This window comes from Hemicordylus capensis, chromosome 1 (assembly GCF_027244095.1).
Source record: "Hemicordylus capensis ecotype Gifberg chromosome 1, rHemCap1.1.pri, whole genome shotgun sequence".
In the NCBI taxonomy this organism is placed as follows: Eukaryota; Metazoa; Chordata; class Lepidosauria; order Squamata; family Cordylidae; genus Hemicordylus; species Hemicordylus capensis.
In genome coordinates, this window is record NC_069657.1 from 330,039,434 (window position 1) to 330,051,407 (window position 11,974).

Sequence of the window (11,974 nt, forward strand, 5' to 3'; positions counted from 1 at the left end):
AGTAACAACTTTGCTTCCTATCTTGGCCCCCCGCGCCTTCCTGGACTCCGCCAAAGCTAAATGGCCCAAATGAGCGATGTCACCTTAGCTTTTGTACATGAAGCAAGCTGCACGACTGCAACCCTGCATGTTCCATAGCCCCACTTTGCTTCTTGCGTGTGTGTGTGTAAATACGCCGAGGACTGTCAGGCAGAGCCTATGCCTGCCTGCTTCTTCCAGAGTACGCTCGATGCGACTTGCTCCCAAGGAACTTGTACCTAGGACGGCAGGCAGGCGGGTTTGTTTTTGTTTTGCGGGGCCGCGACCGGAGGTGGGGCGGGCGGCGGCAGCGGCAGCATCTCTTCCGCGGCTAGAGGGAAGCGTGATGAGCCCGACCTGTCAAGTCCTCCGAGGCGCTGTTGGCCAGCAGGGGGGGCTGGCTGCGGCTGAGAGCCGCGGCTCCGCCTCCTCTTCCGCCTCCGCGCCTTGCCGCTGGGTTGCGACGAGGACGAGGGCAAGGGCAGGCATCACGGAACAGGGACGGGGCTGCAGGCGCCGGGCGGAGACAGGTAGTGTCCGGCGCGCTTTGCGTGCGCAGCCGGGCCAAGGGAGGCGGCTGCGCGCGTGTCTCCTTTCAGGGCAGGGAAGAGCCGCTTTCCGGTTCGCTCCTCGTTGCGGGCGAAAGGAGGCTGGAGTCGGAAGGAGGGCCCCGCGGAGCCGGAGCGGCGCTTGCGCCAGCCCGCGAATAGAAGTCCGCTGGCAGCCAGATGGGGAGTGCAGCCTAAGGGGCTGCCTTGTTTCTTAGTCGTCTGTTTCCGTGCAGTTTGCCGTGTAGGGAGGAAAAGGCTAGGGGAGAACTGCAGGCGAGCATTGGCTGCGGTCCTCTGCATGCTCGCTTGGGAGTAAGTCCTGCCGAACTGAGCGGTGTCATTTTCTGTAGAGTAGGACCGGGCCTCAAGTCTGCAGTTGAGCATTATTGCCCATTGAAGGCACCCGGGGACCTAGAATCGGGTTGCAGTTGCTTCCTCCTGAATAAAGTTCCGTGCAAGAGATCGAACAATCCACAGCATTGTATTATTCCTCAATCAATCATTCAGTCAAAATGAAGGAAATCCTGGTTTTTTATAAACTAAAACAACCGAACACGAATCCTCCGGTGCTCTCATCTTTGGGATTGTATGTTATTAAGCAACTGATTAGTGATCTGGTGTGATTAAGCAATTAATTAGAGCAAAGCGATGATTAGAAATAGTAAAAAAGATGTATTTTTTTCACCCTTTCATAGATACAGTGTGTTTGTTTTTAAATGACTTGTTGGTACAGAACTACAAAGTGGTACTTGTTCTAGACTGATTACAAAGCTATTCTCATGTGTATATAGGACAGTATTCATTCCAGATTAAATGTTCAATGTATGGTCTATCCTTCCTACACAACTGGCCACAGAGCCCTTGTAAAATGGATCATGAAACGTGTGTGTAGAGGAGTGCAGGACAGACTGTATTTTAAGGGATTTCTTTTACTTCATCCACAGGTTCTTAAAACAGGAGCTCTTGTCAAGATGAGTGCTTGGTATTTTGCAAGCAGACTACAGTCATCCCTCGCCAACCGCTAGGATTCCATTCTGGCAAAACCTCACCGTTGGCAAATTAGCGATTGGTGAGGCATTAAAGTCTAGAGGAGACGGGGTTAGGGGGACCATGACTGCAACCCCCCCTCCCCCAAAAGAAAAAAAATGCTAATTTTTTAAAAAAATTCTGTAATATTATCAAGAGTCACCAAGAAGAATGAGCAGACCGAACCTCTGGAAATTTTTTGAAACCCCCCTGCCCCAAATCACTCAAAGGCATCTTAAATTGATTGGGAAAGCAAGGTCAGCAAGGGTAGCCAAGAGGAATGAGCAGGTCGAACCTCTGAAAAAACCCCCCCATCACTAAGAAAACTTCGCCAATCGCAGATACTCGGGTCGTGGTTGGCAAGACCCGTCACAATTTCCTATTCACATATACTCAACACCATGGTTGGCAAGGGATGACTGTAATTTTGAACAGTGGGCCTTTTTCTGTTGTATGGCTAAGTTGCCCATTGTCTCCAGTAAGAAGTGCAATTTTGCAAGAACTTCGTGTTTATTTTCTCAGATACCTTGCTTTTTCAATTTGGGCTCAAAACCAGCCTGTGGAGCTAGTTGTGCAGGTCACAGTCACTGACTATAAGGTTTGAGCTTGAATTTGAAAACACACGTGCTTGCTCTTAGAACAAAGGCTCAATGAACATTGGCTTGTGTGTTGGACAAATATTGATACTGGCACTGTGGTAGGTCACAGTGACAGCTTTATATGGCATGTATGTAGTTCTGGCCTTTGAATGGATGGAATACAAGACAAGATATACTGGGGAAATGGTGAGACAGCAGAAATGGATTGGTCTTGTGGATCTTGGTTTTACAGAAGGCCTATTCAGGCATTGCAGTCTATGTGTATACAGGCATTTATTTTAAAAGTGTACCTGAATATCAGCCCCTCAAATGCAGGGTATCAATGGGAAGTGTGCTCCTGTATGTAGGTTGATCATAACGGTCTGGTTCCGGTGACACAGACTCTGGCACACATGATTAGAAAGGATGTGCCAAGAGCATGCCTGTACAGACATCCAGATGCCCTCTCAGTACATCCCTTGATCGCGTGTGGGGACTGTTCATTTGAATGGCCCTTGTACATGCACTGTAGAGTAGATGTAGAGGGGGCCATTCAGTTGAACCACCCAGGAAATCCACAGGCTAGGACATCCTTGGAGGACATCCCCACAGGCACTCTCTTGACTAGTCCCTTCCTAATCACGTGTGCCAGGGGCTATATCATCAGCCCAGTGTGCAAATAATTGTATCTGCACTCACTGTACACAGCTCATACAAGGGTTGAACATAACATGTGAATAGGGCTAGAATGTGTATGATTTCCTGTAATACAGCAGCAGAACTTCTATAGGTAGTATATTCAGCGCAGTACTGCTGCATTCTGCTACCTTAAGTGGCACAGCAGGGAAATGCTTGACTAACAAGCAGAAGGTTGTCGGTTCAAATTCCCACTGCCACTATATTGGGCAGCAGCAATATAGGAAGATGCCAAAAGGCATCATCTCGTACTGCGTGGGAGAAGGCAATGGTAAAACCCTTCTGTATTCTACCAAAGAAAACCACAGGGCTCTGTGGGCGCCAGGAGTCAAAATCGACTTGACGGCACACTTTGCCTTTACTGCTGCATTCCACTTATATTAAAGTGTTTGACAGCAGCACCTGGAGAACAACTGTACTTCGTTAGCAATTGCTCAAATTCACCCACTTATGACTACTTCTGACCCTGGAGTATTTTAGTGTAATATGTAGATTGTAATCAATGTTCCCTCTAAGGCGCGCGTGTGTTTGCGTGCACGCACTCACACATGTTTTGATGTCCACTCAGTTAATTTTAGATCCCGCTCAGGTTGAATCAGGAAGGCCCCACTCTGAATGCAGGTGCACACATACTGCCTTGATGCTGCTGCCCAGAACAAAACTCCTTCTGCACTCAGATGAAAAAAATTAGAGAGAACAATGATTGTAATTTTGTTGCATGTGATGGGAAAGGACTGTGAATGAGGCGAAAACAGTGCAAGGGATTATGGGGATAGCTACATCACCTTTTTCCCCCTTAGGATGATGTACTGATGGGAGGTGGGGAAGAAAACTTCACTGATCTAAAGTAAACACTGACATTAAGAAACCTACATGTGAAGGTACCTGAAGTTAGTTTTCTAGTTGCTTGATAGAAAGGACTGACAATGAAACTAATGAATCTACTGCAGAAATAGACTGATATTTAATTGTTTTGCATTTGTAATTGCAGTACAATTACATGTCTTTAAAGCAATATGTAATAGTTTTTGGACAACTCTATAAACTGTTAATTGTGCTATAATTTATGATATCAGTTTTGTGACATGCACACTCATACTGGCTGCTTCCTGTCCGATGCTGCCGCCCCGCACCAGCGGTTTTGCAGACAGCGCTGGCGGGGGAAATGTCGTGGGTTGGGTGGGTGAGCACCCTTCCTCCCTGCTCCTTAAAGGTAACCCTCCCGCCATCAAACTGGCCAAGCACCAGTTCATGCACATCCCTACTATGTATGCCACTCTGTGTATGTGGATAATATACTTGCATCACATTTTCATGTGAGTACTGATAAGGGATTCTCAATGTTGGGTCCCCAGATATTATTGGACTTCAACTCCCATAATCCCCAGCCCCAGCGGCCTTTGGTTGGGGATTATGGGAGTTGAAGTCCAATAACATCTGGGAACCCAACGTTGAGAATCCCAGTCCAGCCAAAATTAAGCACTTTTATATTCCATTAATTTTAGTAGAAATTGGGAGAACAGGGTAAGAACAAGTACATAACTGCCTGGATTGTGCCCTCTGGTTGATTACTGTTATGTTTACAGTTACATCTCACCCTTAGATATTCTTTTTGATACTCACAAAACTGTTTAGGGCTAAGTTCATTTCTTTGATTCTAAGACCTTACTTACTGCTTCTAATATCCCTGCCTATTGCATAAAGAAATTTAGCTACTTTATTTTAAAATGATCCAGGTTTTAATGATGTGGAGTCCAAAAGTGTGCTATCTTTTGTTCCAGGGTATGCTATGACGGGTTGCCGACTTCCTCTTGGTGTTTTTAGAAATCTAAATGTCTGCCTTGGACTCTTGGAGAAATTCCCTTATAAACTCTGCACACCCTGGAAAAGGTTCTTTTATTCTGCAAACCATCAGCCAGTTACAGCAATTTCCTCCAAATATTTATTCAGTTATTCTATAAAGCACCACACCTTTTTGATACCTTTGCACAAAAGTCTGCCAGGGATTTATGCACGACTCAAAAGTGACAAAAGCTCTCCGAAGAAGACTGTGAAACAAACTCTGCCAGAGGAGACAGAGGAAGAGGATGGAAATGAAGAGATTAGCGATTCAGAAGATGAGTTTGAAGATGATCCCTCTGTAGTGAAGGATTACAAAGATCTTGAAAAAGTAGTACAGTCATTTCGATTTGATATGATCATGAAAGCTGGTCTAGATATTGCCAGAAAGTAAGTATAAAAGTTTAAAATGGCTGATGGATAAAGAAATTGTTGGGTGTAGCCATTGGTGCTTTTGTTTTGTTCGTAATATTATTCTACTTTTATTGCTAGAGCAAGTTAGTTAAGAATTGTCACCTTCCTTATCCAGAAGGAATAAAGAGACTGGAAAGTTATCATTTCTACAGTTTAGTTATGCTTGCCCGTTAACAATGTTCTGAACTATTTTTTGGCATTTATTTTGATGTAATAAGTTAAAATTCCTACCATTCTTGTCTATGACCGTAATAAAGTATACATAAGTAATTTCCTACCAAAATAGACTGACTAGTTAAGGATTACAAGTCATAATCCAGGCATGAGGAAAACAAACAGGCATGTTTGCATTAGCATATACATGCCATTTAACAAAAAAAAACTCACTTTAAAAATTCCCTGAAGAAACCATTAACCAGTTTAACTTGTGGTTGGTTTAGGACCAACTGCACAACTCTGGCCTTCTTGCAAACATTGGCCTATAACTCCCTGTTATCCCTGAATATTGGCCATTGTGGCTGGGGATGAAGGGAGTTGGAGTTCCAAAACGGCTGGAGGGCCAGCCTGGCTTTACAACCTCTTCTGCAGCCCAAACGCTGGTGAGTCCTGTGCTGGAGAGGCAGCTGAGCTGGAAAGTTGATTATTCACAACTTGCTGTTAATACACTTCCAGAGGACACTAAAATAGACCTAAACTGAACTTGTCAACCTTTTTCTTTTTTTTAAAACACATCGTGTGACGTGATGTAATCTGTTTTAGATGTTTAGGAAAACCAGCTACTGAACTGCTAAACTTGTTGTTTCACCACAGCTATAAGACTGATGGTTTGTTTTCGTTGACCCTGTGATCCTAAACACATTTACTTGGAAGTATGTTCCCTTTAAATGTAGCACTTCCAAGTATGTTTCAGATCTCAGCTTTTTTTTTTTTTAAAGGTTAAGGTTACTTTATTGACTCTAGTTACTTGCAAGTAAGTCCCATAGAGAGCAAAGGGACTTATTCTCCAGTAAGTGTTAGGACTGCAGCCTTATTTAGCCTTAGGGAAGGCAACATTGGCAACTCTCTCTCACAAGGTCCTGTTCTTAACACCTGCTCAAATGCAGCACCGTGTAGTCTGCTCTGTTAGAATAGAGATGTGCAGGAGTGGAATCTGATTACCTCAGTAACAATATTTGTGTGGGGTACATACATTCATGTGGAGGGAGGTCCGTTACTGCTGCCTGTGTGCTTACAAGGCAGTAGCAGTGGCTTTGTGGATGGTTTATGCAAGATAAATTAAATATCCTTCTTGTTTCAAAGCAAAGTGGAAGATGCATTCTACAACGGTGAACTCAGGCTTAATGGAGAAAAACTATGGAAGAAAAGCAGATCGGTAAGGCTTTCCACAAATGCATTTTGTACCTTAAACTAACAAGATGACATGCATAGTCAGATTTTTAAGATCTTGAAATTGCAAATAACTAGCTCATTTAACTTGTATAATACTGAGTTTAATCAAATGATAGCACCACTGTATAAGGAGCATATGTCTTTGCAGGATCAGGACCTTGGGTTTTGGCATCTGCCTCCTCTTCATTGTCATATAGCTACTATACTAGGACAGGGCTGCTCAGCTTTGGCCCTCCTGCAGATGTTGACCGACAACTCGCATAATCCATGGCTATTGGTCACTGTGGCTGCAGATTATGGGAGTTGTAGTCCAAACACAGCTAGGGGGTCTATGCTAGGTCTATATACTAGAGCAGGTCTATACTAGGAGGCCTGTACTAGGAGGAGTGCAACATTAGAATTTCCAGAACCAATCAAATTGATACGCGTATTAATGTTTAATATATCCATTTAATGTAGACTGTACTCTGAGGTGTCTGTATCAATAGGCGGGTTCACGTTGCTTGGAACCCCACTTGAAGCCATTCTTTGTGGTGACCTCCCTGGAGCATGCGCTCCCCTCACCCATCCCCACCTGAGTGCCTACTTCCTTTCTAAATTGGGATATGTTGAGTTTGATGCGATTGGACCTTGCGACCAGTCACTGTGTATCCTAACCTATTTGCTTCAGTGAACTTGAGACCAGAGCCTCACTTCAACACTTGGGCTCAGAAGCTCAGCATATCCTAAATAGGTCACAACATCCACCCCCCCACCCCCCCGCCAATCTCTGTATATCCTAACCTAGGTAGACACTTGTGCGGGGATGGGCGGAGGAGCACAGAGCTTAGCTTCAACTGATGTTCCGCACAACAACTGAAGCCATCCAGAATCTTGAAAGATAAATTTGTGAAGAGTGGAGATAAAAAGGAAACAGTTTTCATCCTAGAAGCTTCTGGAGGGGTTTCTAGTGGTCTGTGCATTGATAAAGGAAGGGCTACAGAGTTTCCCCCAGGAGTACTCTTCTTCCAGTCTCTATGTGTTCCCTCTTTCTCTCTCTACCAGAGAGAAAGCCTGCCCCTGTCAAAAAGCCAACATCTCCAAAATGTTTAAAACAAGTATGTACATCTTTTGATGTACTGATTTTTGCAATCAAATCTGCTATTTTGATTTCTCTGATGAAGTAAACTCATTTAAGCTCAACAGATTCTAGTGGAGTAGCTGTGCCAGTCTGTTGTGGCAAAACCCACCAAGCACCCTGTGTCAGTTTTAAAAGACTAGCCCAGGAAAGCATGTTGCAGTATACACTTTTGTGAACTAGAGCTACTGAATCTGACAAAGTGGGCTCTAGGCTGCAAAATCTTGTGCCACAACAGATTTGTTAAGGTTGTACCTAATTTATGTTTGCACAGTGGTATAGGCATGAGTCGAGCTTTTCTCCTACTCCTCCCCATAGCAGCCTTTGAGAGTAGCTGCTTTGAGAGTCAGAGGACCCTTTGAAATGTGGTGTGGGGAGTTTCCGGGGGTGGAGGAATGAATCCAGCCCCCCCCCCGCCGCAAATTGGCACGAGCATATTTGAGCTGGCTTTGACTAATTCACTCCCTTCCTCTACAACTTTCTGCACTCCATCCCCACAAGCTCCCCATCCCTCAGGAGCAGCTGTTGGGGGGTTTGCTTGGTGCACAAGCAGAATTTGGGATACAACCCTGTTTCATCACCTGCCCTTGTAGGAGAAGTTTGTAAAACATGCTTGTCACTTACATTTAGGCCTCCGTTAAAAGGGTTGCAGCATTCCAATCATCGCAGGAGGGGTGCAGCCATATCAGCAGCTGTAAAATAAAGTGGAGAAGGAGGAGCAAAAGTAAAAAATGTCAAGCAAATTTTAAGAATTAATATCTGTGGGTAACTAAAGCTGATTAGTGTATCTTTTTCTCCTCCCACCCCCCACTCTCGGACCCATCTTCAGGTAAAAGTTGGTGACACACTTGATTTCATTATTGGAGAGGACAAAGAAACAGAAACTGCTGTCGTTATGAGAGTTGTATTAAAGAAAGCATCAGAGAAGACAGACACTGATAAATACAGAGTGGTATTGAGACGCTGGAGAAACTTAAAAGTACCCAAGCAGGATGTATTTAAGTGAACTAGCATTTGCATGTGGTGCACATTTCCTTGTGAGCAACCATATTTGTTATACATTATATTAATTTTGTTTGGTTAAACAAAACTCATGCATTCTCCCCCCCTCCCCCCTCCAATATGGGTATGTAATGGCCTGCTACCTTCCTTACTGTATACATAACTTTTATTCCTGTGATTGGCAGGTCGCCTCTTTTGTTTGCTACTGAGGAAAGGAAAGCAGTGTTTCTATAAGAAGACATAATAAATGAATAAAAGGGAAAGCTAATCTTAAATTGTCTCTGACTTTGTATAAATAAAGTTTTTTGGGAAGCCCAAAAGCTAATCTTAATTTAGACGGGGGGGAAACCCTCCAACTCTTCTTAGCTCTTTGTGTGTTGTGATATCAGTAGGCAGTCACTTCGGAAAGCTGGTCTCTGAAAAGGAAAAATGCCATGTAGATTGACAGTGCTGCTTTCCACTTTTGAGGGTTAATGACTTGGAACTATGTTGGGGGTAATGTCTAATTCTGTTCCTTTTATCGTGGGGAGTGTGTTTTGAGTTGGCTGACCACACTTTCAAAGTAAAGCTTCTTTTACTCAGAGGATACAGTGTAAATGTGTTTGAGGGCGGGGGAATGTCTCGCCCTCACAAAACTATTTGCCTTTCCAATGTGCAGGGTTTAGCTCAATATGACTCAGAAAGTCATAGTTATATACACCCTACTTCAGAGCCCAGTGCCTGTTCCTGGTAGAATATAGAACTCTTGAACATGAGGCCCTTTTGTTCATTTCAGCCAAGGGATCTGTATGTACATCCCTTATGTGTGCACAACAGTCCCCTCCATAAAGTAAATATGGCAGCTATCATGCACAAGAACTCCATATTTACGTACATGAGGCTCTGGATCAGAATGTTTATGTTTATGGACTGTAGAATGCATTAACTTTGTGTTCCTACTAAGTGCAGGTGTCCTACTGCCTGGTGCAGGCAACTAGTTAGGGTAGAAGCTTCCTACCCTAATTCAGGAGCCATTGTGAGGATTCTACAAGCAAAGTAGGAGGAAGAGGAAATAATCATTTGCGAGCTGGGTCCAGAGGCAGACGGCAGCGTTGAGCCCAGAATTGTACCCAGCTCAGCTGTAAAGTGAAGGGGGGGAAAGCACTCCCATGCCTTTGGCTTCGGTACCCAGCTCGGAGACTAATTTCCCCCTCCCCCTACCTCCATAATTCTTAATTTTTTGTCATATCCTGCTCCTCCTCCAAGGAGCTCAGAGTGGCATATGTGGATTATGCTTATCCTCACAACAACCCTGTGAGGTAGGTTAGGCTGTGAGATAAGTGACTGGCCCATTGAGTTTCATAGCTGAATGTCTCGGGTCTCCCTGATCCTAGTCCAGCACTAACCACTACACCTTGCTTGTAGAATTCTCACGATGGCCAGCTGGGAGTGTGCATGGGGGTCCCAAACCCAGCCTGGTCTCTCCTCCTACCCTGAAGAGGGTATTTGTGAGAATAGCCCCTTTGTGTCCTAAGTACTAATTTGAATATGCAGCTGTGTTAAGTCCCAGTGTTAATACTACCTTAATAAAGCCCAATTAAAATGTATTAATGGATTCTTTGTCCTTTAAGGATTGGATGATCAGAAGGGTTTCTGGTTTTAAAAAGGAAATATTACATTCTGAGGATTGTGATGGATTTAGTGAAAGCACTATTGATTTATTGGACAATTTGTCTAATGTTGAAATCCTTAGCTTAATACAGATCAACATTGCAAAGATCTTGATGATGACCAAATGTGCTGGGAACGAAACTCAGCTGTTGAAGCACAGTTAAGGTGTAAACCAGCTTTCTCTACTTCAAGGAATCCTTTCTACACCTTGTCTGCTGAAGAACCCTTTCATATTTGTCATGGGATTCCAGTGTGTTGCAGACAATTCTCGGAAGCGTTCTGGGATCCATACTCAGTTCAGGAAGGGAGTGACCAGTCCTGTAGTCCTCAGTAGTGGTCTCTGTTATCTTGGTGAACACCAAAACACACCAAATAAGCCCTCGCAGCTGTACAGCATTGAACAGGAAGATGGGTAGCACAGAGCAAGCTGTCTTACAGGGAGACATTTTCTGATCTTCTCTGCTAACTGAGCAGAGAGACACTTTTTAAAGTGGTGATTCTCTTATATTTAACAGGGGAGAGCAACTGGCCCTATCCAACCCCAGCACAACAGCCCACCAGTGGCTGTTGTTGGTATCTGCTGTATGTTTCTTTTTAGATTGTGAGCTCTTTGGGGAAGGGGGACCATCTCTTTTGTGTATTACTTATTTTTCTATGTAAACCGCTTTGAGAACTTTGGTTGAAGAGTGGTATATAAATATATGTAGTAATAGTAGTAAAATATTAAGCTAAAAAAACCCCAGATATATAACTAAAAAGATTTAAAAATACATGCATAAAGTAACCATACAAAATACAAAGAAGCAGCAGAGGAGACCATCACAGAAAAGCCTGGGTAAAAAGCTTAAGTTTTCACATGCTTTCTAAAAGCCATGATGGAGACCGAGGAGCGAATAGCCACCAGGAGAGCATTCCAGAGTCTGGAATAGCCACCAGGAGAGCAACAGAGAAAGCCCTGTCCTATGTGACATGGAGAGGAGAGCTGGTCTTGTGGTAGCAAGCATGACTTGTCCCCATAGCTAAGCAGGGTCTGCCCTGATTGCATCTGAATGGGAGACTTGACGTGTGAGCACTGCAAGATATTCCTCTCGGGATGAAGCCGCTCTGGGAAGAGCAGAAGGTTTCAAGTTCCCTCCCTGGCTTCTCCAAGATAGGGCTGAGAGAGATTCCTGCCTGCAACCTTGGGGAAGCTGCTACCAGTCTGTGAAGACAATACTGAGCTAGATAGACCACTGGTCTGACTCAGTATATGGCAGTTTCCTATGTTCCTATGTGTGCACAGCAGCCGAGCCTCCCTCATTGTCAGCAGAGCCCCCTCAAGTGAGCAGCAACCCTTGGGAGCATGCGGTCCCTCAGGTATCCAGGGCCCAAACCGTGAAGGGCTTTAAAGGTCAAAACTGACACCTTGAATTGGACCTGGAAACAAACTGGCAACCAGTGCAACTCTTTCAAAACAGCTGTGATGTGATCCCAGCGAGCAGCTCCAGATAAAATCCTAGCTGCCACATTTTGCATTAGATGCAGTTTCTGAATATTCTTCAAGGGCAGCCCTATGTAAAGCACATTACAGTAATCCAGCTGCGTCATGACTAAGGCATGCATAAATGTGGTCAGATCTGCCTTCTCAAGAAACGGCCGCAGCTGGCTAGCCAAAGCTGTACAAAGGCACCCCTAGCCACAGCTTCCACCTGAGC

The 11,974-nt window shown here is 44.4% G+C and overlaps 1 protein-coding gene across 4 annotated transcripts; it reads left to right on the plus strand.

Moving 5' to 3' along the window:
• Positions 1–390: 390 nt before the first annotated feature.
• On the plus strand, positions 391–8,898 carry MTRES1 (mitochondrial transcription rescue factor 1). 4 transcript variants are annotated; one of them, XM_053290171.1, is made up of 5 exons: positions 478–548; positions 3,670–3,750; positions 4,651–5,098; positions 6,422–6,494; positions 8,458–8,898. In XM_053290171.1, exons 3-5 carry the CDS (start codon positions 4,659–4,661, stop codon positions 8,632–8,634), a joined length of 690 nt encoding a protein of 229 aa, XP_053146146.1. In that variant the 5' UTR covers positions 478–548; positions 3,670–3,750; positions 4,651–4,658; the 3' UTR covers positions 8,635–8,898. The 4 variants fall into 4 exon arrangements, with proteins under 4 accessions (XP_053145961.1, XP_053146146.1, XP_053146048.1 ...); XM_053289986.1 differs by lacking the exon at positions 3,670–3,750 and having other exon boundaries at positions 391–548; XM_053290073.1 differs by lacking the exons at positions 478–548; positions 3,670–3,750 and adding an exon at positions 561–881.
• Positions 8,899–11,974: the final 3,076 nt, after the last annotated feature.